A 23,993-nucleotide genomic window follows, 5' to 3' on the forward strand; every position below is an offset into this window, starting at 1 on the left:
ATTCCGGCTGCCAAATTGGAGAGAGGACCTGGCAGCAGTCCCGAGAGAGAAATAATCCTAATGAGAAGTCTTTGAAACGGGCCTTTCTCTTTAGAAGGAACTCGAACAGGTAACCGAATCAGTCAAGGAGGAGGTGAAGATTCATCCTTCATTTGTGTGTGTGCGAGAGTGAGCTTCTTCCCGTGGGTGTTGCTGCTCCCGCAAAGTGTGACTGATGACTGTGAGCCCCTCATGCGCCTGCTGTTGTGTGGGCGGACGGTGCCGTTGTGAGTGTCGTGATGCTGCCAACGCGTGGGTGGCCAGGCTGCCGAGGCAGAGGTGTGGATGCGCCGGCGTGCACGCGTGTGCGATGCGTGTGCGAGATGGAGAGAGGCCGTCACCGGCAGCAGGTTGAGAAAACAACGCCTTTCCCACCTCAACACAAGACACAATACTCCCCCCCCCCTCCCCGTCACCGCCCAATTCCTTGGCACCATCTAGATCCTTCCCTCAAGGGTGCAGATGCCGAGATCCGAGTGCGAATGTGTGCGTGGGAAGGTGAGGACGGTCTCCGCCCAAGCCTGCGAAGAACGTGAAAACTGGGCTCCGTCAAACGACAACGGAGCCAGAAAATGCCAGGATGGGGAGAAGCATTAAGAAGCCAAACTCACAGGATGAATATGAGTCAACGGCGTGATGCAGCGGCTCAGAAAGCCAATGCGATTTTAGGCTGCATCCACAGGACTCTGATCCACCAAACCCCAGAGTCATTGGACACAACTGGACTTAACGTCAGGGGAAACCTTTACTTTTCTTTATCTACTGTTCTGATTTTAGAGTTTTTCAACTCTAAAATCAGCCAGATTGTGTTCCTTTTTCAAGGTTTCCTCCTTTATGTTGAAATTGTCCACATGCTAGATTTTCAATGGCTTCTTTGCGTTGTCTGACATGGTGACAACTCCAACAAAGGATTCCCCCAGGCAGGAAGCAGCCAGGCTTTGAAGCTGCAAGGCTATTCAATGCTCATCAAGATGGCCAACTGCAACATTCACACTTGCCTCAAACAGACAAGAGTGATTTCTCCCACCCTTATATATATGAGGGCTATCCAGAAAGTAGATTACGTTTTGGAATTAAAAATGGAAAAAGTATAGGAGAAAACATTTACCATATGCAGTTGAAAGCCACACCCAAATACCACTTCTCAACATGGCCGCCATTCAAATCTAGGCGTTTACCATAGTGATGAATGAGCTAGGCAACTCCTTCCTCACAAAACTCTGCCGCTTGCGTCCTCAACCAGCCGGTCTCACCTTCCTGCAGCTGCGCATGAATGAGCTAGGCAACTCCTTCCCCACAAAACTCTGCCGCTTGCGTCCTCAACCAGCCGGTCTCACCTTCCTGCAGCTGCGCATGAATGAGCTAGGCAACTCCTTCCCCACAAAACTCTGCCGCTTGCGTCCTCAACCAGCCGGTCTCACCTTCCTGCAGCTGCGCATGAATGAGCTAGGCAACTCCTTCCCCACAAAACTCTGCCGCTTGCATCCTCAACAAGCCGGTCTCCCCTTCCCGCAGCTGCGCATCGTCGCCAAAACACTGCGTTGAGGACGCAAGCGGCAGAGTTTTGTGGGGGAGGAGTTGCCAAGCTCATTCATGAGATCCCCTGGAAGATCTCATGACCGCTAAGGATGATGCGATTATGGGTGAGATGGTGAGGGTCTGGATGGGAAGGGGCCTGAGGACACCAGCCACCCGCTCTCCGTTGCCCACCTTTGTCCAGTTTCTTGTGCTTCTCGAGAAAGCTGAACCAGTCCTTGCTGGTGGCGATTTTGTCGTGGGTCTCGCTCGGGATGTCCTCCTTGCAGGCCGACTTCAGCTGGTCCAGGTCTTCGTTGGTGATGTTCTCCGCAAGCTCCTCCAGCAGGCTGCTGTACTCGGCCATCTCTGCCCGAGGGGAAAAGAATAGGAGCTCGTTAGAGACGACACACAATAATGGATCTATTAATAGAATAATCAAGTTGGAGGAGACCTCATGGCCATCGGGTCCAATCCCCTGCCAGGCAGGAAAAGCACAATCAAAGCACCCTCAAAGGATGGCCATTCAGTCTCTGTTAAAAAGCCTCCAAGGAAGGAGCTTCCATCACACGACAAAGCAGAGAGTTCCACTGTTGAACAGCTCTTACAGCTAGCTAAACGCACAGATGTCTATTATACACAGCCAAAAAAGGAAAGGTATGGTATATAATATAATTCAAGGTAAGTTATGTTGTTGTTATAATAATAATAATAATAATAATAATAATAATAAAATAATAATAAAACTTTATTTATACCCCGCCACCATCTCCCCAACGGGGACTCGGGGCGGCTTACATGGGTCCATGCCCAAAACAATACAATATAAACAGCATATAAAAGAACAACACATCACAACACAGTGAACAATACAATTAATAATAATATCCATTACAATACAAATCAAGGAAACAATGAAAACAAGGGCACTTCTGTTGTAATGTAGTCCCTTGTATGTTGCAATTGTAACATCAACTTATATTAAAAAAAATACAGTAGAGTCTCACTTATCCAACATAAACGGGCCGGCAGAATGTTGGATGAGCGAATATGTTGGATAATAAGGAGATATTAAGGAAAAGCCTATTAAACATCAAATTAAGTTATGATTTTACAAATTAAGCACCAAAACATCATGTTATACAACAAATTTGACAGCAAAAGTAGTTCAATACGCAGTAACGTTATGTAGTAATTACTGTATTTATGAATTTAGCACCAAAACATCGCCATGTATTGAAAACATTGACTACAAAAACGTTGACTACTAAAAGGCAGACTGCGTTGGATAATACAGAACGTAGGATAAGCGAAGGTTGGATAAGTGAGACTCTACAGTATATAATATTATACAAGGTAAGTTATGTTGTTGTTATACATTTCTATTGTAATGTAGTCCCTTGTATGTTGCGATTGTAACATCACCTTATATTAAAAATACTGTATAGATGATTAACTACTGTTTTAAACCATCTCGGGTCTGGATTGGGTTTAAATTAACCCGGTAATTGACCTTAACCCCGTTCCTGTTGTTTATCCAAATAATAATCCTAAACTTAGACAACGATTGGACTGCTTTGATAATAAACAAATACACGAGTTTACACTGGATTTAAGACTAGAGACTGAATTAGCTTTAATCTGAATTCAAACCCGATGTGATGTTAACACTATTCCCTATTACTATATTGTATATATACAGACTCAGGGTTGAATAAATCTACCTGGACACTATATATACAGGTTACCTATACTGTATTATACTTTGTTTGTATTGATACAATAACTAAGTTTATGGTATCAATACAAACTGTATAACTGATAAACCAGAGCTTCCATATCCATATTTGTGTGTGTTTCAATGTTCAAGAACTAAAGAACGAGAATTGAGGTCGACGGATTGAAAGCATCGGCCGTAATCTGGCAAACACTGTCTGGAAATCCAGCTGTCGATTTTTCCAAATCCCTGGATAATTAATTACTGGGTTTTGGGCAGAATTAACCGACATGCAGCAAGGAGAAGGCAGGAAATAAAAAATGGGGAGGGGGAGAATCAGGGGTGTAGCTATAGGGTAACAAAACAAAGTAGATGATGATGGCATAATTCAAGCTCTCCATATGTGAAAAGGAAAATATATTCCCTTTCACACATAAGCCCACAATGAGAGAGAGAAATGGAGAGAAAGACACATGCTGTGCACAATATGCTTGGTACATAATGCATCATTCTTAATGACATTGCCTGAAGTATGAGGCCCACGGAGACTCCGACAAGGGGAACTCTAATTCTGTATTCTCCAATAATATGCTACGTCCAGGTTGGTCCATCATACCATCCATCCATCCATCCCGCCCTTGGTCGGCCTCTCTTCCTTTTTCCTTCCATTTTCCCCAGCATTGTGATCTTCTCCAAGCTTTCCCGTCTCCTCATGATGTGGCCAAAATACTTCAGCTTTGTCTCCAATATCCTTCCCTCCAGTGAGCAGCCATCGTGCATTATTTCCTGGAGGATGGACGGGTTGGGTCTTCTTGCCAAGGTCCAAGGCACTCTTGGGATTTTCCTTCCTTCGTTCAGCCTTCCTTAGGGTCCAGCTCTCGCATCCATAGGTCACTATGGGGAAGACCATGGCTTGGACTATGTGGACTTTCCTTCGTTGCCCGTGTGATGTCTCTGCTCTTCACTCTTTTGTCCAGGTTGGTCCTTGTCTTCTAATTTCCTGGCTGTAGGAATCTTCTCGCCTAGAAATACAAAGTCTGTTGCTTCCTCCACGTTTTCTCCCTCTATTTGCCAGTTGTCAATCAGTCTGGTTGCCATGATCTTGGTTTTCTTGACGTTTAACTGCAGTTTTGCACTTTCTTCTTTCTTCCACCTTGGTGAGAAGGCTCCTCAGCTCCTCCTCACTTTCGGACATCAGAGTGGTATCATCTGCATACCTAAGGTTGTTCATGTTTTTTCCAAAAAATTTAACTCCGGCCTTGGATTCCTCAAGCCCCGCACGTTGCATGATGTGTTCTGCGTACAAGTTGAATAGGGAGTCCTGATGTCCGCACTCCTTTCCCAATCTGGAACCCGTCTCTTGTTCCGTGGTCTGTTCTGACTGTGGCTACTTGGTCTTCATACAGATTTCTCAGGAGACAGACAAGGGGACTTGGTCTCCCCAGACCACCAAGAACATGCCATAGTTTATTATGATCCACACCAGGGGTCCTCAAACTTTTTAAGTGGAGGGCCGGTTCATGGTCCCTCTGATTGTTGGGGGACCGAATTATCATTTGAAAAAAAAAACCCAACAAATTCCTATGCACATGTCTTATTTGTAGTGCAAAAAAAACAACCCCCAACATTTATTTACTTATTTATTTACTTACTACATTTATACCCCACCCTCTCTCACCCCGAAGGGGACTCAGAGCGGCTTACAAGTTGTATGTACATACAATATACAGTAGAGTCTCACTTATCCAAGCTAAACGGGCCGACAGAAGCTTGGATAAGCGAATATCTTGGATAATAAGGAGGGATTAAGGAAAAGCTTATTACACATCAAATTAGGTTATGATTTTACAAATTAAGCACCAAAACATCACGTTATACAACAAATTGGACAGAAAAGGTAGTTCAATACGCAGTAATGTTATGTTGTAATTACTGTATTTACGAATTTAGCACCAAAATATCACGATATATTGAAAACATTGACTACAAAAATGGCTTGGATTATCCAGAAGCTTGGATAAGCAAGGCTTGGATAAGTGAGACTCTACTGTACCACTAAAATTACATTAATTGAGGCATCAGTAGGTTAAATGTTTTTGAATATTTACATCATATTTATTATTATTATCAACACAACGACGTTGTATGACACAGCAAACAAGATAGATATGCTGGATTTCGTTTCGCAAAACCACAAGTCGAACACTTCCCAAGTGTCTAGGACTGTGTGATGTATTTTCTCATGATGTGTGCAGATCCCAGTAGGGTGGCCTTTTGCAGTTGGCAGATTGTGATATTGTCAATGTCTCTTGTTTCCAAATGCCGGCTGAGATCTTTTGGCACGGCACCCAGTGTGCCCATCACCACCGGGACCACCTGCACTGGTTTCTGCCAGAGTCTTTGCAGTTCAATCTTGAGGTCCTGATAGCGGCTGAGTTTTTCCTGTTGTTTTTCGTCAATGCGACTGTCACCTGGGATGGCAACATCAATGATCCAAACCTTGTTCTTTTCCACAACTGTGATGTCTGGTGTGTTGTGTTCCAGAACTTTGTCAGTCTGGATTCGGAAGTCCCACAGTATCTTTGCGTGCTCATTTTCCAATACTTTTGCAGGTTTGTGATCCCACCAGTTCTTTGCTGCTGGGAGGTGGGACTTGAGGCATAAGTTCCAATGGATCATTTGGGCCACATAGTTGTGCCTCTGTTTGTAGTCTGTCTGTGCGATTTTCTTACAGCAGCTGAGGATATGATCCATGGTTTCGTCGGTTTCCTTGCACAGTCTGCATTTTGGGTCATCCGCTGATTTTTCGATCTTGGCCTGAATGGCCTTTGTCCTGATGTCTTGCTCCTGGGCTGCAAGGATCAGGCCTTCTGTCTCCTTCTTCAGGGTCCCATTCGTGAGCCAGAGCCAGGTCTTCTCCTTATCAGCTTTTCCTTCAATTTTGTCAAGGAACTTTCCATGTAGTGTTTATTATTATTATTATTATTATTATTATTATTATTATTATTATTATTAGTCTCCATTTGGATGAACGACTCCACCATAATAAACCTTGGATTTCAAAATCCCCGGCCTCCTCCTTGCAAAACCATCTTGGCGATGGGCCATTGCCAACAATAACATGTAGGATGTGTGATTATGGAATTGGTACACACAGACTGTTTTTTGTAAAACGAATCCCTATCTGTGTGCCAACAGCCAGGTTTTTGCTGCAACATATGGGCCAACGTCAACCCCATCTAGCCTTCCCTTCATCAAAGCAAAGCAAATGATTTCATTACTGGACATTTGTCATCTGACCAAGAGTTCTTTTTTTTCCACCATGAGACATGCAGGAAGAATGACAAAGCAGACCTTATTATCTTGGCTTCCTTTTGTACTATACGTTGCATATTGGCTCTCAATTACGTGAGCATTCTAGCAGCACGACCGCAATTTGTTTTCAAATGGCTTCTTTCAGCAAAATTATGCATTACATAACGGGCATGAAAAAAAATGTATTTCAGTCGCAACTCCTATCAACAAAGCCGCCTCTTGCTGAACATATGCATATAAAATCTGGAATCCACACGTGGAAAATCGCATATACCGTATATACTTATCCCACCAGATATGAAATCTGTCCTTGCAATTACCGTGTATGATCAAGTATAAGCCGACCCAAATATAAGCCAAGGCACCTAATTTTACCACAAAAAAAAAACCTGGGAAAACATTGACTCCAGGATAAGCCGAGATACAGTAGAGTCTCACTTATCCAACGTAAACGGGCCGGCAGAACATTGGATAAGTGAATATGTTGGATAATAAGGAGAGATTAAGGAAAAGCCTATTAAACATCAAATGAGGTTATGATTTTCCAAAAGAAGCACCAAAACATCATGTTATACAACAAATTTGACAGAAAAAGTAGTTCAATACACAGTAAGTGAGACTCTACTGTACCAATAAAATTACATTACCGTATATACTCGAGTATAAGCCGACCCGAATATAAGACAAGACACCTAATTTTACCACAAAAAAAACTGGGAAAACAGTATAAGCCGAGATACCAATAAAATTACATTACCATATATACTCAAGTATAAGCCGACCCAAATATAAGACAAGACACCTAATTTTACCACACAAAAACCTGGGAAAACATTGACTCCAGTATAAGCCGAGATACCAATAAAATTACATTACCATATATACTCGAGTATAAGCCGACCCGAATATAAGCCTTTAGATAACTGGGCCCCCAGCCAGTGATGGGGAGGGAAGTGGGTTAATCAGGAGTCAATGGGAAACAGCAAACACTAATCATCTAAATGATTTAATAATTGTAAATATCCTGCTTTAATTTATTGGAGAGCCTTAGAGCTCGGCTGGCAGGTTCCAGAACACTCCCGGCTCAGAGGGAAATAATACTCCCAGTGGGGGAATGAAAAACTCCCCACGGACAGAGGCTTTGTGCAAATTTTCTGGCTCCGGCAGAGTAATGGGCTTCCTAAGGATTTGCAACAGCCTCGCCATCTTCCCCACGGAGAGCGGAGACGCAGAAAGCGACCATTTTCCTAAGAAATTCATGCCCAGAATGAGAACAAAACAACTACTGAGTTGAATCAGATCCAAGGAGGCCTTTCTAACCCAACTGAGTACGCATTCCCATAGTAATCAATTACCGTATATACTCAAAGATAAGCCCTTTTTTAAACTGAAAAAGCCTCTCTTGGCTTATAATGGGCTCAAGGTCAAGACCGGGCAACAGAACCTGGAGACCATGGCTTGCAATATAGGATCTATTCCTCTCTTACCCTCCCTTATCAGTGTGTTTTCCAAAGCCTCCCTCGCTCTTAAACAAAGGAAATGTTTTGAAAAGAGAGACACCCTTGCAAGTCAGGAAGAAGAGAAATATATATCCATTGATCTTACAAAAGCATTTTCCCCTGAAATATTTGTTAAACTCTCCTACAGATATATAGGCATTCACCTCCTGCATGCATTTGCAATTAATGTATATAGACAGATAGATACAGATATTTGCAATATCTATCTATCTATCTATGTACATTAATTTTATATATGAATTTTCCCCTCATATGTTTGCAGGTCTTTGCAAATCCTACATACATATAGATCCATGTACCTGTATATCTATACCTATATATATATATATATATATATATATATATATATATACACACACATACAGTAAAGTCTCACTTATCCAAGCCTCGCTTATCCAAGCCTCTGGATTATCCAACGCATTTTTGTAGTCAATGTTTTCAATACATTGTGATATTTTGATGCTAAATTCGTAAATACAGTAATTACTACATAGTATTACTGTGTATTGAACTACTTTTTCTGTCAAATTTGTTGTCTAACATGATGTTTTGGTGCTTAATTTGTAAAATCATAACCTAATTTGATGTTTAATAGGCTTTTCCTTAGTCTCTCCTTATTATCCAACATATTCGCTTATCCAACGTTCTGCCGGCCCATTTATGTTGGATAAGCGAGACTCTGCTGTATATCCATTAATCTTACAAAAGCATTTTCCCCTGAAATATTTGTTAAACTCTCCTACAGATATATAGGCATTCACCTCCTGCATGCATTTGCAATTAATGTATATAGACAGATAGATATAGATATTTGCAATATCTATCTATCTATCTATCTATCTATCTATCTATCTATCTATCTACATTGATTTTATATATGAATTTCCCCTCATTTGTTTGCTGGTCTTTGCAAATCCTATATATATATAGATCCATGTACCTGTATATCTATAAGGTAAAGGTTTCCCCTGATGTTAAGTCCAGCCGTGACCGACTCTGGGGGTTGGTGCTCATCTCCATTTCTAAGCCGAAGAGCCGGCGTTGTCCGCAGACACCTCCAAGGTCATGTGGCCACTGGCATGACTGCATGGGGCGCCGTTACCTTCCTGCCGGAGCAGTACCTATTGATCTGCTCACATTGGCATGTTTTCGAACTGCTAGGTTGGCAGGAGCTGGGGCTAACAGCTGGCGCTCATTCCGCTCACAGGATTTGAACCTGGGACCTTTCAGTCTGCAAGTTCAGCAGCTCAGCACTTTAACACACTGTGCCACCAGGGGCCTCTACCTGTATATCTATATCCATATATATATATATATATATATATATATATATATATATATATATATATAAAATTATAATTTAACCAACTGATGCTTAGGTTAATGTATTTTTATTGGTATTTATTTTTATTTTGAAATTTACCAGTAGCTGCTCCATTTCCCACCCTTGGCCTATACTTGGGGCTTTGTGGTTATGTTGTAATTACGGTATTTACAAATTTAGCACCAAAATATCACGATATATTGAAAACATTGACTACAAAAATGCATTGGATAATCCAGAACCTTGGATAAGCGAGTCTTGGATAAGTGAGACTCTACTGTATTGGGTTTTCTCATTTGTTGTTCTCAATTCATTGAATGAGGAAGGACAAAAGACCGAAGGGTGAGTAAGCCTAGTCCTTTTTTAAACTACATCTTCCTCTTTTTCTTTCATTTCTTCATTGAAAGAGCTAGCATTTGACTTTGGTTTTACTTCCCAAAAGATGGAGGGAAAACAAAAACGGATGTAAAACCAGCCAGCTAGCTATTAGCACACTCTGGAAAGTGGCATTCAGCTAACAACAATTCTGCCATAAATGCTGCAAAATGTTAGCATGGGTCTCTATAAGTAGATTAAGCAAAGGAGATACACGGATACATAGCACACCTTCTGTGCCGTCGCGCCTGGGGCTATAACTCTTAGCAAAAGAGGCATGGACGTGACATCTTTCCCCAGGCATGGACGTGACATTCTTGCCCTCCTTTAGGGAAACTGGAACTCCCAAGGAGCAAAACACTGTAGATAACTCAAAACTGGTTTTATTGTTCACAAAAGGGGTAAGCTGGAAGTTTCAAAGGGGTAAAGGAAAATATACATTACAGTCTTTGGTTGTCTTAAGTCCAAGGAGCTTTGCAGCTGAGAAGCTTTTCCAGGTCCCTCTTTCTCAATGGCTGTGAATGCCGGAGCAATCCTCAGCCTCAGTCCAAATGGCCTATGTTTGAAAACACAGAGTCAGTCTATGGTTGTCTTAAGTCCAAGGAGCTTTGCAGCTGAGAAGCTTTTCCAGGTCCCTCTTTCTCAATGGCTGTGAATGCCGGAGCAATCCTCAGCCTCAGTCCAAATGGCCTATGTTTGAAGACACAGAGTCAGTCTCTGGTTGTCTTAAGTCCAAGGAGCTCTGCAGCTGAGAAGCTTTTCCAGGTCCCTCTTTCTCAATGGCTGTGAATGCCGGAGCAATCCTCAGCCTCAGTCCAAATGGCCTATGTTTGAAGACACAGTCAGTCTCTGGTTGTCTTAAGTCCAAGGAGCTCTGCAGCTGAGAAGCTTTTCCAGGTCCCTCTTTCTCAATGGCTGTGAATGCTGGAGCAATCCTCAGCCTCAGTCCAAATGGCCTATGTTTGAAGACACAGAGTCAGTCTCTGGTTGTCTTAAGTCCAAGGAGCTCTGCAGCTGAGAAGCTTTTCGAGGTCCCTCTTTCTCAATGGCTGTGAATGCTGGAGCAATCCTCAGCCTCAGTCCAAATGGCCTATGTTTGAAAACACAGAGTCAGTCTATGGTTGTCTTAAGTCCAAGGAGCTCTGCAGCTGAGAAGCTTTTCCAGGTCCCTCTTTCTCAATGGCTGTGAATGCCGGAGCAATCCTCAGCCTCAGTCCAAATGGCCTATGTTTGAAGACACAGAGTCAGTCTCTGGTTGTCTTAAGTCCAAGGAGCTCTGCAGCTGAGAAGCTTTTCCAGGTCCCTCTTTCTCAATGGCTGTGAATGCCGGAGCAATCCTCAGCCTCAGTCCAAATGGCCTATGTTTGAAAACACAGAGTCAGTCTATGGTTGTCTTAAGTCCAAGGAGCTTTGCAGCTGAGAAGCTTTTCCAGGTCCCTCTTTCTCAATGGCTGTGAATGCTGGAGCAATCCTCAGCCTCAGTCCAAATGGCCTATGTTTGAAGACACAGAGTCAGTCTCTGGTTGTCTTAAGTCCAAGGAGCTCTGCAGCTGAGAAGCTTTTCGAGGTCCCTCTTTCTCAATGGCTGTGAATGCTGGAGCAATCCTCAGCCTCAGTCCAAATGGCCTATGTTTGAAGACACAGAGTCAGTCTCTGGTTGTCTTAAGTCCAAGGAGCTCTGCAGCTGAGAAGCTTTTCGAGGTCCCTCTTTCTCAATGGCTGTGAATGCTGGAGCAATCCTCAGCCTCAGTCCAAATGGCCTATGTTTGCAGACACAGTCTTCCTCTGGTGCCAAAGAACTGATCTGAAGGTGCTTGAGACTCAATGTCATTCAGGTTGGCCCTGAACGTGAACATAAGTCTTAAGGGTAAGAACCTCAGAATTGGTGCTGAGAGGTAACTTAATCAAGGGCTTTTAGAGCCAAGTCTCTCTCTCACGTCCATCTGGTAGAGAGCTTGATGGTGGAATGAAAAGAGAAAACACTGTCCTACTCCAGGAAAGGGTGGAGTCAAACAATTGAGCTGAGGGAGCAATATAACTGGTGCAAACAACATTGATTGACAGCTATAAATAACCAATCAGTCCAACTACATTTACAGGGTAAAAAGGCAAAATCAGGCATGATACAATTCAAAATTTGCTACTTACAGTTCCACATATAGATGGCGTCACTCACGCCATCACACATTCCCCAACACACAGCAACATACAGCTGCATGCCTGGCTGACAGATGGCACGGGCGAAGAGTTGTGTTGAAACCACAAGGCCTGGGATTTGCAACATCCCCCTCTCTCTCCTCGCCACATGTGAAGCTTTTGCGGAGAAGGACTTGCACATCACACAGCTGTTGACACTTACAAGCCCATCCGCCCGCCTTGACAACCAACTACATTTGTGGAGCAATAAAGAAAAGGCTGTAACCGCCAAATCAGGATGTTCTCCGTTGGCGGAAAACTTTGCAAGGCTACCAACAAGCTTCCGTCTGTGCACTGATTTGGGAGCCGACTCCATATCTGTTTTTATTCCACTTGTGAGTTTGGACAATGCTTTGCAATGTCCAGTGGGGTGTCCATCTCCCGAAAAGCAGGCTGATACTTACCGTATATACTCGAGTATAAGCCGACTCAAATATAAGCCGAGGCACCTAATTTTACCACAAAAAAAAAAAAAACTGGAAAAACATTGACTCCAGTATAAGCCGAGAGTGGTAAATTTCAGAAATAAAAATAGATACCAATAAAATTACATTAATTGAGGTATCAGTTGGTTACTGTATATACGCAAGTATAAGCCTAGTTTTTCAGCCCTCTTTTTAAGACTGAAAAAGCCTCCCTCGGCTTATACTCAGGTGAGGGTCCTGGTTGGCTTATATTTGGGTCAGCTTATACTCGTGAATATATGGTAATGTAATTTTATTGGTATCTATTTTTATTTCTGAAATTTACCACCCTTGGCTTATACTGGAGTCAATGTTTTCCCAGTTTTCTTGTGGCAAAATTAGGTGCCTCGGCTTATATTCGGGTCGGCTTATACTCGAGAATATATGGTAATGTAATTTTATTGGTTTCTATTTTTATTTCTGAAATTTACCACCCTTGGCTTATACTGGAGTCAATGCTTTCCCAGTTTTCCTGTGGCAAAATTAGGTGCCTCGGCTTATATTCGGGTCGGCTTATACTCGAGTATATATGGTAATGTAATTTTATTGGTATCTATTTTTATTTCTGAAATTTACCACCCTTGGCTTATACTGGAGTCAATGTTTTCCCAGTTTTCCTGTGGCAAAATTAGGTGCCTCGGCTTATATTCGGGTCGGCTTATACTTGAGTATATATGGTGTTTACATAAAGCTTTCAGTCTTAAAAAAAGGGCTGCAAAACTAGGCTTATACTCGAGGATATACAGTATGTCTCATATGCAAAATGGCTCATCCATATGCATGAGGGTGTTGTTCATTCATGAAAATATGCTGAACAAAACGGCAATGGAGGAGGGAAGGAGGGATCGGTGGGGAAAGGGAAGAGAGCAACAAGAGCCATTATTTCTCCTTCCATCCTGCCAAGAATATTTTCTCACGGACTCAGGGGGCGGGAAAAGGGGAGGTTTGTTTCGTCGAGCTAATTGGGTACAACAGTCGCCCTTCCTCCCTGGAATCATAAGAAACGTACCCTACCATTAATATCAAAGGACAGCAGCCGCCAAATGTTCCCAAAATGCCGTTTTTGGATATGGGTGCCATCCAGGAGCCTGTCCCCAAATGGCTTCAGTCTCATTGTCGTTCTTAGAACTGGATGAAACCACCACTCCTGTCCAGTTCAATCCCTTGCCAAGCAGAAATACACAAAATGCTTTTTCATTAACCCATGCATTTTAAAAAAAACCAAATGGATTCAATTTTTGGATTTGTAACTTACTGATACCAACAATCAGAAATGAGTTTAATACAGTAGAGTCTCACTTATCCAACGTAAACGGGCCAGCAGAACATTGGATAAGTGAATATGTTGGATAATAAGGAGAGATTAAGGAGAAGCCTATTAAACATCAAATTAGGTTATGATTTTACAAATGAAGCACCAAAACATCATGTTAGACAACAAATTTGATAGAAAAAGTAGTTCAATACGAAATAATGCTATGTAGTAATGACTGTATTTACGAATTTAGCACCAAAATATCATGATATATTATTACAGTAGAGTCTCACTTATCCAAGCCTCTGGATAATCCAAGCCATTTTTGTAATCAATGTTTTCAATATATCGTGATATTTCGCTTATCCAAGGTTCTGCCAGCCCGCTTAGCTTGGATAAGTGAGACTCTACTGTAATAGTAAAAGTTGTTGTTGTTGTTGTTGTTGTTGTTGTTATTGGCTGGAATCACTGGGATGCTATGAGTTTTTCGGGTTGTGTTGTTATTGTTGTTGTTGTTGTTATTATTATTATTGGCTGGAATCACTGGGATTCTGTGAGTTTTCCGGGTTGTATGGCCATGTTCCAGAAGCATTCTCTCCTGATGTTTTGCCCCCATCTATGTCAGGCATCCTCAGAGGTTGAGACATATATAAGAAACTAGGAAAGGGAGGTTTATATATCTGTGGAATCATGTCCAGGGTGAAAGAAAGAACTCTTGTCAGCTTGAGGTAAGTGTGAATTTTGCAGTTGGCCACCTTGCTTAGCATTGAATAGCCTTGCAGCTTCAAAGCCTGGCTGCTTTCTGCCTGGGGGAATCCTTTGTTGGGAGGTGTTGGCTGGCCCTGATTGTTTCCTAAAAGGACAATGGGTTCCCCTAAACTATGAAGACCAAAATCCACTACTTGTGGTGATATGAAAATAATCAAACAAACTCAATGTATATCCAAAAAACAGTACTGTCCCAATCGTATATATGTAGAAATCAGCAGTTCTTTTCTTGAAGTATAAGGACAAGTTTTTCATGTGAGTAAATGTCCTGTTCTTTATTATATATGAGTAGACTCCAGTTCCCATATAACTTGACTCAAACCTGCAACCGGTTTCGACTCACTGATTGTTTCCTGTCTGGATTTCCCCTGTTTTCAGAGTGTTGTTCTTTATGTAGGCTTTTCCTTAATCCCTCCTTATTAGCCAACATTTTCGTTTATCCAACACTTTTATTTTTCAGTGATTGGTTTGGGGAGGGGGGGGAGTGTGCCAAACTTCTGTTCGGCTACACTTGAAAATTACCTTGGGCCGGTCCTGGGGGTGGAGGAGGGAACATCACACATAGGAGAAGGCTCTGCATGTTCCCAGCCGCACAATGAAGCGTTGCCCAGTTAGAAAGGCGGGGGTCACATTTGGAGCAAAGTCAACTGGGGAGACGGTACTAATCTGCTTCTCCTGATGCCATTCTCGGTGCAGCCTGATTTGAGTCAGGCACCGGGCACATTTGGCTTGGCTGGAGATATGTGCTAGAGAGAGGCCCATCCATCTGTTCCTGCCGCTCCGGGGCACGCCATCCCGAGAGCATCTTCCCATGTGCCATTCAAACCTTCTTCCAATCCCAACATAATAAGAACGATACCCATTTCATAGCCCAAAGTGGAACAACCCAAGCGAGGTTGTCTGTGGGCATGTCAGGGTAAGAGCCGTGGAGGAGAGAGGAGGTTGGGGAGGGCAGAAGGGATTGCACAAACGCAGCAACGGAAGATAATAGGGGATGATGGGGTGAGCTGAGAGGGATTTAGCTGGCGCATGAACACGGATGTGAGGACAATGGGAGGGGAAAGAGTGGCAGGGAGGAAAACAAACCGTGGACTTTGTTGGCTGCAGAGCAAAAGATGCACAGAGTCAACAAAGACAGAAACCTACATGCGTGTGCATGCAAATGGGTGCATGTGATTGCATGCACACACGGGCACAAATGCACAAAGCCCCAAAAAGGACGGAATTGAAAGTGTGTGTGCAACTTCGGGGTGGGTTGGGGCCGGGAGGAGAAAGAAGGCACAGCTGCCGTGATGGGGAGGAATAAACTAAAGTGATACAGCTTGAGTTTATGGGAGCAAGGAAAATCACCATGGCAACTGTTAAGCAGGCCGTGGATTCTAACTCGCTCCCTTTGGCTCTGCCTCCCTCCCCATTGTTAAAGGCATCTCCTTTCTAATTAAATCTGAAATTCAAGGGGGATGGGGCAAGCGGGCATGGGGTCAGTCCTGCAAAGTACGAGAGTGTCAACCAGCAAGCACATTCCCCCGTTGGTCTGCCACGATGCAAAGAGCAGACTGGCACAGCTTGAGCTCCATCGCCGCGCAATCCGTGTCAGAGTATTTGCAGCGCAGCAGTAGTTGGATGGAAGCAGTGGAGCGCAGAACGAAGAGACGCTCAGAGACGTTGGTAAAACTATTTACAACGTTTTACTGTAACAACACAGACGACAGATGAACACAGGACTCAAACTCTAGGCAGACAGATCTCGACTGAACTGAGGCAATCAGTAAGCATATACACTTGTGTCTGGATACTCCCTAGTTCCAGCCACACATCAAGGTCATCATAGCTTCTTGGCAATTAACTCTTCTTGGCAATACACAAATCCCACATTAACAATCCGAACCCAGCCTCAGCGCAAAGAATGCGCCTCCCCATCCATTGCTAAATGGGAAGAGTGGAAGTTGGAGTGGCACCCGATCGAGGCCGAAGAAAAGTGCAGGACAGCGATGGGAGGAAAGCTCTTTCACCCTTTCCACTTTATCGCAGCCAACTTACCACTTGCCAAAGCAAGAGGAACAGGCATGTTGTTGTTGTTGTTGTTGTTGTTGTTGTTGTTGTTGTTGTTACTGCACTTATTCCCCAACCCAAGGGACACATTTGGACCTTCCTACAAGGCCAAAAGATCCCCAGGAGCTTCAGGAGGCAAGTCACCAATGAGCCCTGATCATGAAGTTCCATCTGCAATATATTACTTGGGCGTGTGCGCAAATAATACATCTTTGCTCCATCAGTGTTCAACATTTACACAAATGACCGGCCACTGCCAGAAGAGACAGAGAGTTTTATCTATGCTGACGATCGTGCCATCACCACTCAAGCAGGGAGCTTGGAAATAGATGAACAGAAGAAAGGAGGAAACCACAAAAATGAACAAAATCTGGCTCCCAGTATTAAAAAACTCAAAAATCAGAACAGTAAATAAGAAGCAACACTCTGAAAACAGAGGAGTTCCAGACATGGATCAACCAGGGGCAGCTAACGGCTCTGAACAAAGGATGCCCCCAGGCAGGAAGAAGCCAGGAGATGAAGCTATTCAATGCTAATTAAGGTGATTAACTACAAGATTCACATTGGCCTCCAACTGACAAGAGTTCTTCTCTCACCCTGGACTTTCTACCTTCCTTGCTTAGTTTGTCCATACCTCACAACCTCTGAGGATGCCTGCCATAGATGTGGGCAAAACGTCAGGAAAGAATGCTTCTGGAACATGACCAGACAGCCTGGAAAACATACAACAAGAAAGCAAACGAAGTGGCCCACAAAGCCAGAACTGGGCAGCTCCTTCTCCGTTATCTGGCCTGTTTGAGATCCAAAAGTCAAGGAAAGAGTTGCTGGAAGAAGCATTACGAGAAGTTATCCTTTCGATTCCAGTCGATCGTGTTGATGGATATAATCCAAACATAATGGTTAACTATTCCAAGCTCTGAAAGCCAGATTCGCCCAGACCCATTGTTTCCCTGGTTAGATCCGTTTTCAGAAGTCACTCCATTACAAATCTGACTGAAACCAAGAGTCAACTCTAGCAGAGAGCACCTCGAAACATCAGACAGATGGATTGACACCATATGAATCAGATTAGTCTGGCATGATTTGTTTTTGGTAAACTAATCTGATCTCTTTTTTTTGATAAAGTTACAAGCTGGGTAGATGCAGGGAATGCCGTGGATGTAGCCTACCTGGATTTCAGTAAGGCCTTCGACAAGGTTGCCCATGACCTTCTGGCAAACAAGTTGGTCAAATGTGGGCTAGGCAAAACTACGGTTAGGTGGATCTGTAATTGGTTAAGTGAACGAACCAAGGAGTAGGAGCTGTTTCCTGCCCCACACCGTGGCCTTCCTCCCCATAAGCTTGGCCACCTGCCAACCCCAGAGACAGCATCTCTCCATCCTCTCTCTTTCTCTCTCTCTCTTTCCGTGTCCTCCTTGCACTCGCATCGGTTATCCCTCTCTCAATCGGCTTAGTGGGCATCACGAGAGTCGCCAACTGCTCCAGAGAGATGACCCCATTTTGGCTTGCTCCCGTGTGGGTCTGTGGGTGCCTCTGGTGGGAAGCAGGCAGCCAAGGCAAAGGCAATGGAACATCCTCCATGGGGCTGGGTTTGTGGGAACAGGATCCACACACACACACACACACACAAATGTATGTCAATCAATCAATCAATTTATTTATGCTCCGACCAATGGTCATATGCATATACAGAAACAACATCAAACAAACATCTATACAAAACACTATAAAATCCAACACTTAAAGTAGGATGCAAGCAGGATAAAACAGAGCATGCAAAATATACATTGTGAGGTGCAGCAGCACAAGTGCAACATGTGCCGAAAACTTCACAATTACCGGTAAAATGCCAATATATAACATCAGTCATTTAAAAAACATAAGTAACAATATCAACCAAGCATCTATAGAAACCCTGTAAGATTCCACGGTTAAAAGCAGGATGCATGGAGAATAAAACCGAGCTTGCAAAATATAACCGGTAAAAAGCCAAAATAAAATATCAGTCATATTAAAAACTAGATAAAAGCATCCCCGGCGCAGTCGATTGCAATGTCCGCCATCAGTCTACCAAGGTAAAGAGAGAGACCTTATACGTGATTGTGGAGTTGGTGTCAGATAAAAAGTAGAAGATCTTTTCTGCAACTGTGTTCGATCATAGGTACCATAGAATAGGCCCTAAAATTTTATTTCTTGGTGCAGAGTATAGAGTGCAGGCAAATAAATAGTGGGGCAGAACCTCAATTTCTAAGGCCCCGCATACGCATATTCGGCTAGCCAAAGGAGTGCCCGAGTATCTACCATCCATGCTTTGGAATCGTAGAGCTGTAAAAGCTTGTCTGAGGTTAGGGAATGTAAAGTTGGTTAGATACATAGCCCTTTCATGGCCCACTTTGTCTAATTTGTACCATGTTGAGAATTTGGAGCTGTTAATAGCCTGTCTGTCCATTTGAATACCTTGGTTATAAATGTATTCATGCAACTTCTCTCTTGAACTCAAGATTGAAAGCTCATGAGACAGAGTAGGGTATATTTTCAGCAATTTCTGATGTTTTGAGCTCCATACTTTGCATTCAGATAGATGTTCAAAGCATAGCTTTGGGAAAACCCTAGCTGAGGGATCCTTTATGATTCTCCAATAGTTGTATAGGGAGAAGTGAATGCGGGATCTTATGGAGGGTAAACCAACCTCTGCTCTGACCAAGGCTGCTGGAGTGCCGGGTGGGAGTCTTAGCAGTTTCTTAAGGAATGTATTCTGGATGGCCTCCCATTTTGGTATCTGTGAATCATCCCAGCCCCAGACTGGGGCGCCATACAGAATCTGGGCAATAACTTTGCTCTGGAATATTTTCAGAGCTGGCACAAATGTCTGTCGGTGCAGCAACTCAGGAAACCGAAAACTAATCTGGAGCTTCCTCTCTCCTCCCTCTCGTGGCCTCATCCTGTCTTTGTTTAGCTTCTTCCGGGCTCCTCTGTTTACAGGTGTCAGGTGGGACAATAACCCGAGAGGCCCCGGTGCCAAGGGATCAAGGCTGGGAGAAAATAAAAGGGCAGCCGGAGGAAGAGGAGCCCAGCTGGCCTTTGTGTTCTTAATCTTGTTGTTCTAAAGCACCCTAATGAATGTCCGAGGCCTCGCCGTGCTTTATAAACACCCGGATTAGCGGCGGTTGTTTGCAGAATCGCAGGGCCACATTTGTTGGATGGGGATCCCAAGGCTCATCTAGTCCATCACCCTCTTCAGCTATAATAATAATAATAACTTTTTTTTAATAATAGTTTTTATTGTGCTTTTATCTGTAATTACAGTGAAAGCGAGGAAAACAATTGTGTATAGACAGTGGGGTGAAAGTAGAGACCAGAGACCAAAAAGCAAAAGAAGATAAAACCAGGAGAGGAAAAATAGATAAGTAATAAACTTAAAAAAATAGGTGTAAAAAGAAAAGAAAAAAAAAGAGAAAAAAAAGAAAGAAAGAAGAAAAAAAAATACAGTAGAATCTCACTAATCCAAGCCTCGCTTATCCAAGCCTCTGGATTATCCAAGCCATTTTTCTAGTCAATGTTTTCAATATATCATGATATTTTGGTGCTAAATTCGTAAATACAGTACAGTAGAGTCTCACTTATCCAACATAAACGGGCCGGCTGAACGTTGGATAAGCGAATATGTTGGATAATAAGGAGAGATTAAGAAAAAGCATATTAAACATCAAATTAGGTTATGATGTCACAAATTAAGCACCAAAACATCATGTTATACAACAAATTTGACAGAAAAAGTAGTTCAATACACAGTAATGCTATGTAGTAATGACTGTATTTATGAATTTAGCACCAAAATATCACGATATATAGAACCATTGACTACAAAAATGTGTTGGATAATCCAGAACGTTGGATAAGCGAGTGTTGGATAAGTGAGACTCTACTGTAATTACAACATAACATGACTGCGTATTGATCTACTTTTTCTGTCAAATTTGTTGTATAACATGATGTTTTGGTGCTTAATTTGTAAAATCATAACCTATTTTGATGTTTAATAGGCTTTTCCTTAATCCCTCCTTATTATCCAACATATTCGCTTATCCGAGCTTCTGCCGGCCCGTTTAGCTTGGATAAGTGAGACTCTACTGTATATAAAAAAAAAAATTGTTTTTTTTTGGATGACTTCCCATTGACCTCTTGAGGGTTTCAAAATCTTGTAGTCTGTTTTCATCTCTGGTGTTAACAGTCTTGTAGTTTAGGTGTATATCACATATCAAGTAAGTCTATTGTTAAATTATACCCTTCTTTCTGAATGAAGTCTCTGAAGCCCAGCCAGTCTGTTTTTTCTTTGACTTCTCTTAGTCTTTGAGTTAACGTATCCATTTGTATTATATCAGACAATTTTAAAATCCAATCATTGATGGACGGTACCTCCTTTTGCTTCCATATTCTAGCTACAACTAGTCTTTTATACCCCGCCCCATCTCCCCGAAGGGCTTACATGGGGCCTGGCCTGATAAAACAACAAATAACAGTAACAAAGCAATAAAACAATTATCCCAGTAAAAACATCAACATCAATAAAAACAATCATTAAAATCAACAAGCAGGATACAGTATTAAAAACAGGAGAGTAAGTCGTAGAGACACAAGTCATAGCTACACAAGAATCCAACTCTAAAGTACAGTAGAGTCTCACTTATCCAAGCTAAACGGGCCGGCAGAAGCTTGGATAAGCGAATATCTTGGATAATAAGGAGGGATTAAGGAAAAGCCTATTCAACATCCAATTAGGTCAGTGATGGCCAACCTATGACACGCGTGTCAGCACTGACACGCCTAGCCATTTTTGCTGACACACTGCCGCAGGCAGATTGATTGGACGACTAATGCCTTTTGTGGCCAAATTTGGTGTGATTTGGTCCAGTGGTTTTGAACCTGGAACCTTTCGGTCTGCAGCTCAGTGCTTTAACGCACTTTGCCACCGGGGCTCCTTTGTATATGTGTGTGTGTGTGTATGTGTGTATATATATATGTATATATTAGGCATGTCCGATCAATGAAAAAAATGTTTCAATTCTCGTTTCTAAAGTAGGGGGTGCTGGCGCTTCAATATAGAAAGTATTTCCGATTTTTTTCACCCAAAAATTTCAGATATTTCCGAAAATTCGTAATGATTCTAAATGTTTCTAAAATGGCAGACGCGCATGCGCAATCGCCAAAAAAAAAAGGAACCGGGTGGGGGGGACTTTTACAGGGCTCTCCCGCCCTCATTTCTTGAGCTATCCTCATCAACCCTAGCCCCCACCTTTGCGTCCATCGTGGAAGCTTCTGATTGGTCGGGGAGCGGCAGCCATGTTAGGCTGCGCTAAGCTCCCATTCTAGGTAGGTTGCAGAAACAATTTTTTTTTACTATTTTAAAAAATATATTTTAAAAAAATTGGGGGGGGGGGAGATTAACGAAACATTAAGAGACAATTAGAGAATGGGCCAACAATGGTTCAAAATTACATTGCTGGTTGCGCTGTGAGACAATGTCTCGGAATGCGTATCAAAAAGCGAGAACAATCCGAAATAATTCCGATATACGATTCAAAACGATTTTTGGACATGTCTAATATATATATATATATATCTCCAGGAACAGGAAACAAAAGGCAAGGCATGGCAGTGGGATGGCACTGTCCCTGCCCAGACAATGGCTCTTTTGTTCCGTCCGTCCCAGCAGCACAAATCCCAAGACAATGGCCAGCGGTGCCAGGGCTGGACCCTCGCTCCGGACTTTCAGGGCGGGTGGTGCTGACACCCAGAGACAGATGCCGTTCAGAAGGACGGGTTGAATGGCACGGCTGTTTGCCATCCCCAGTGTGGTGGGTGGTGAAGTACGGACAGGAAGGATATGGAAGGCCTAGCCAAGCAGCTGGCTTCCCAATAAGATGTTTCACCTTCCAGTCCTGAATCCCGTGACATAATGTAGCCCTCAGAGTTGCTGCCATGACCCCTGACTGTTATCAATTATGGCTTGTGGGGTTTTCTGGAAAAGATACTTTTCGGCAGGGTGTTTGCTACCACGGGGCCCCTGGTGGCACAGTGTGTTAAAGCGCTGATCTGCTGAACTTGCGGACCAAAAGGTCCCAGGTTCAAATCCCTTGAGCGAAATGAGCACCCGCTGTTAGCCCCAGCTCCTGCCAACCTAGCAGTTCAAAAACATGCCAATGTGAGTAGATCAATAGGTACCGCTCTGGCGGGAAGGTAACACCACTCCATGCAGTCATGCCAGTGGCCACGTGACCTTGGAGGTGTCTATCGACAACGCCGGCTCTTTGGCTTAGAAATTGAGATGAGCACCAACCCCCAGCGCTGTTACCTTCCCGCCGGAGCAGTACCTATTGATCTACTCACATTGGCATGTTTTTCGAACTGCTAGGTTGGCAGGAGCTGGGGATAACAGCGGGTGCTCATCCTGCTCCCGGGATTTGAACCTGGGACCTTTTGGTCTGCAAGTTCAGCAGCTCTGTGCTTTAACACACTTCGCCACCGTGGCTCCCTATACTTGAGTATAAGCCTACCTGAATATAAGCCCACCAGGACCCTCACCTGAGTATAAGCTGAGGAGGGTTTTTTTTCAGTCCTAAAAAAGGGCTGAAAAACTAGGCTTATACTTGAGTATATATTGTATATAAGGAGCCCTGGTGGCGAAGTACGTTAAAGCACTGAGCTGCAAACTGAAAGGTCCCAGGTTCAAATCCCGGGAGCGGCGTGAGCAGCTGCTGTTAGCTCCAGCTCCTGCTAACCTAGCAGTTCGAAAACATGCCAATGTGAGTAGATCAATAGGTACAGCTCCGGTGGGAAGGTAACAGCGCTCCATGCAGTCATGCCAGTGGCCACGTGACCTGGGAGGTGTCTACGGACAACGCCGGCTCTTTGGCTTAGAAATGGAGATGAGCACCGACCCACAGAGTCAGACACGACTGGACTTAATGTCAGGGGAAACTTTTACCTTTACCTTGTCTATATACAGTAGAGTCTCACTTATCCAACATAAACGGGCCGGCAGAATGTTGGATAAGCGAATATGTTGGATAATAAGGAGGGATTAAGGAAAAGCCTATTAAACATCAAATTAGGTCATGATTTTACAAATGAAGCACCAAAACATCATGTTAGACAACAAATTTGGCAGAAAAAGTAGTTCAATACATAGTAATGCTATGTAGTAATTACTGTATTTATGAATTCAACACCAAAATATCACGATATATTGAAAGCATTGACTACAAAAATGTGTTGGATAATCCAGAACGTTGGATAAGCAAGTGTTGGATAAGTGAGACTCTACTGTATATAAAAGGGTAATGAAATTTCGGCCTAGGACAAAACAACAAAACTACATATCCCAGAAACACTAAACTTGGCCGCACAACCCCTCATCCATGCCTCTACGTTCATACAACAAAAAGCTCCAGCT

The 23,993-nt window shown here is 43.1% G+C and overlaps 1 protein-coding gene across 1 annotated transcript in view; it reads right to left on the reverse strand.

Annotated features, from left to right (window-relative positions):
* The window catches only part of pea15 (proliferation and apoptosis adaptor protein 15), a 47,594-nt gene that overhangs the window by 11,383 nt on the left and 12,218 nt on the right, over window positions 1-23,993 (reverse strand). Inside the window, exon 2 of the mRNA XM_003228388.4 lies at window positions 1,750-1,923. Within this exon, the coding sequence (XP_003228436.1) occupies window positions 1,750-1,921 (172 nt within the window). The 5' untranslated portion in view covers window positions 1,922-1,923. The remainder of the gene's footprint in view (window positions 1-1,749; window positions 1,924-23,993) is intronic.

This window comes from Anolis carolinensis, unplaced genomic scaffold, assembly GCF_035594765.1.
Source record: "Anolis carolinensis isolate JA03-04 unplaced genomic scaffold, rAnoCar3.1.pri scaffold_14, whole genome shotgun sequence".
NCBI classification, from domain to species: domain Eukaryota; kingdom Metazoa; phylum Chordata; class Lepidosauria; order Squamata; family Dactyloidae; genus Anolis; species Anolis carolinensis.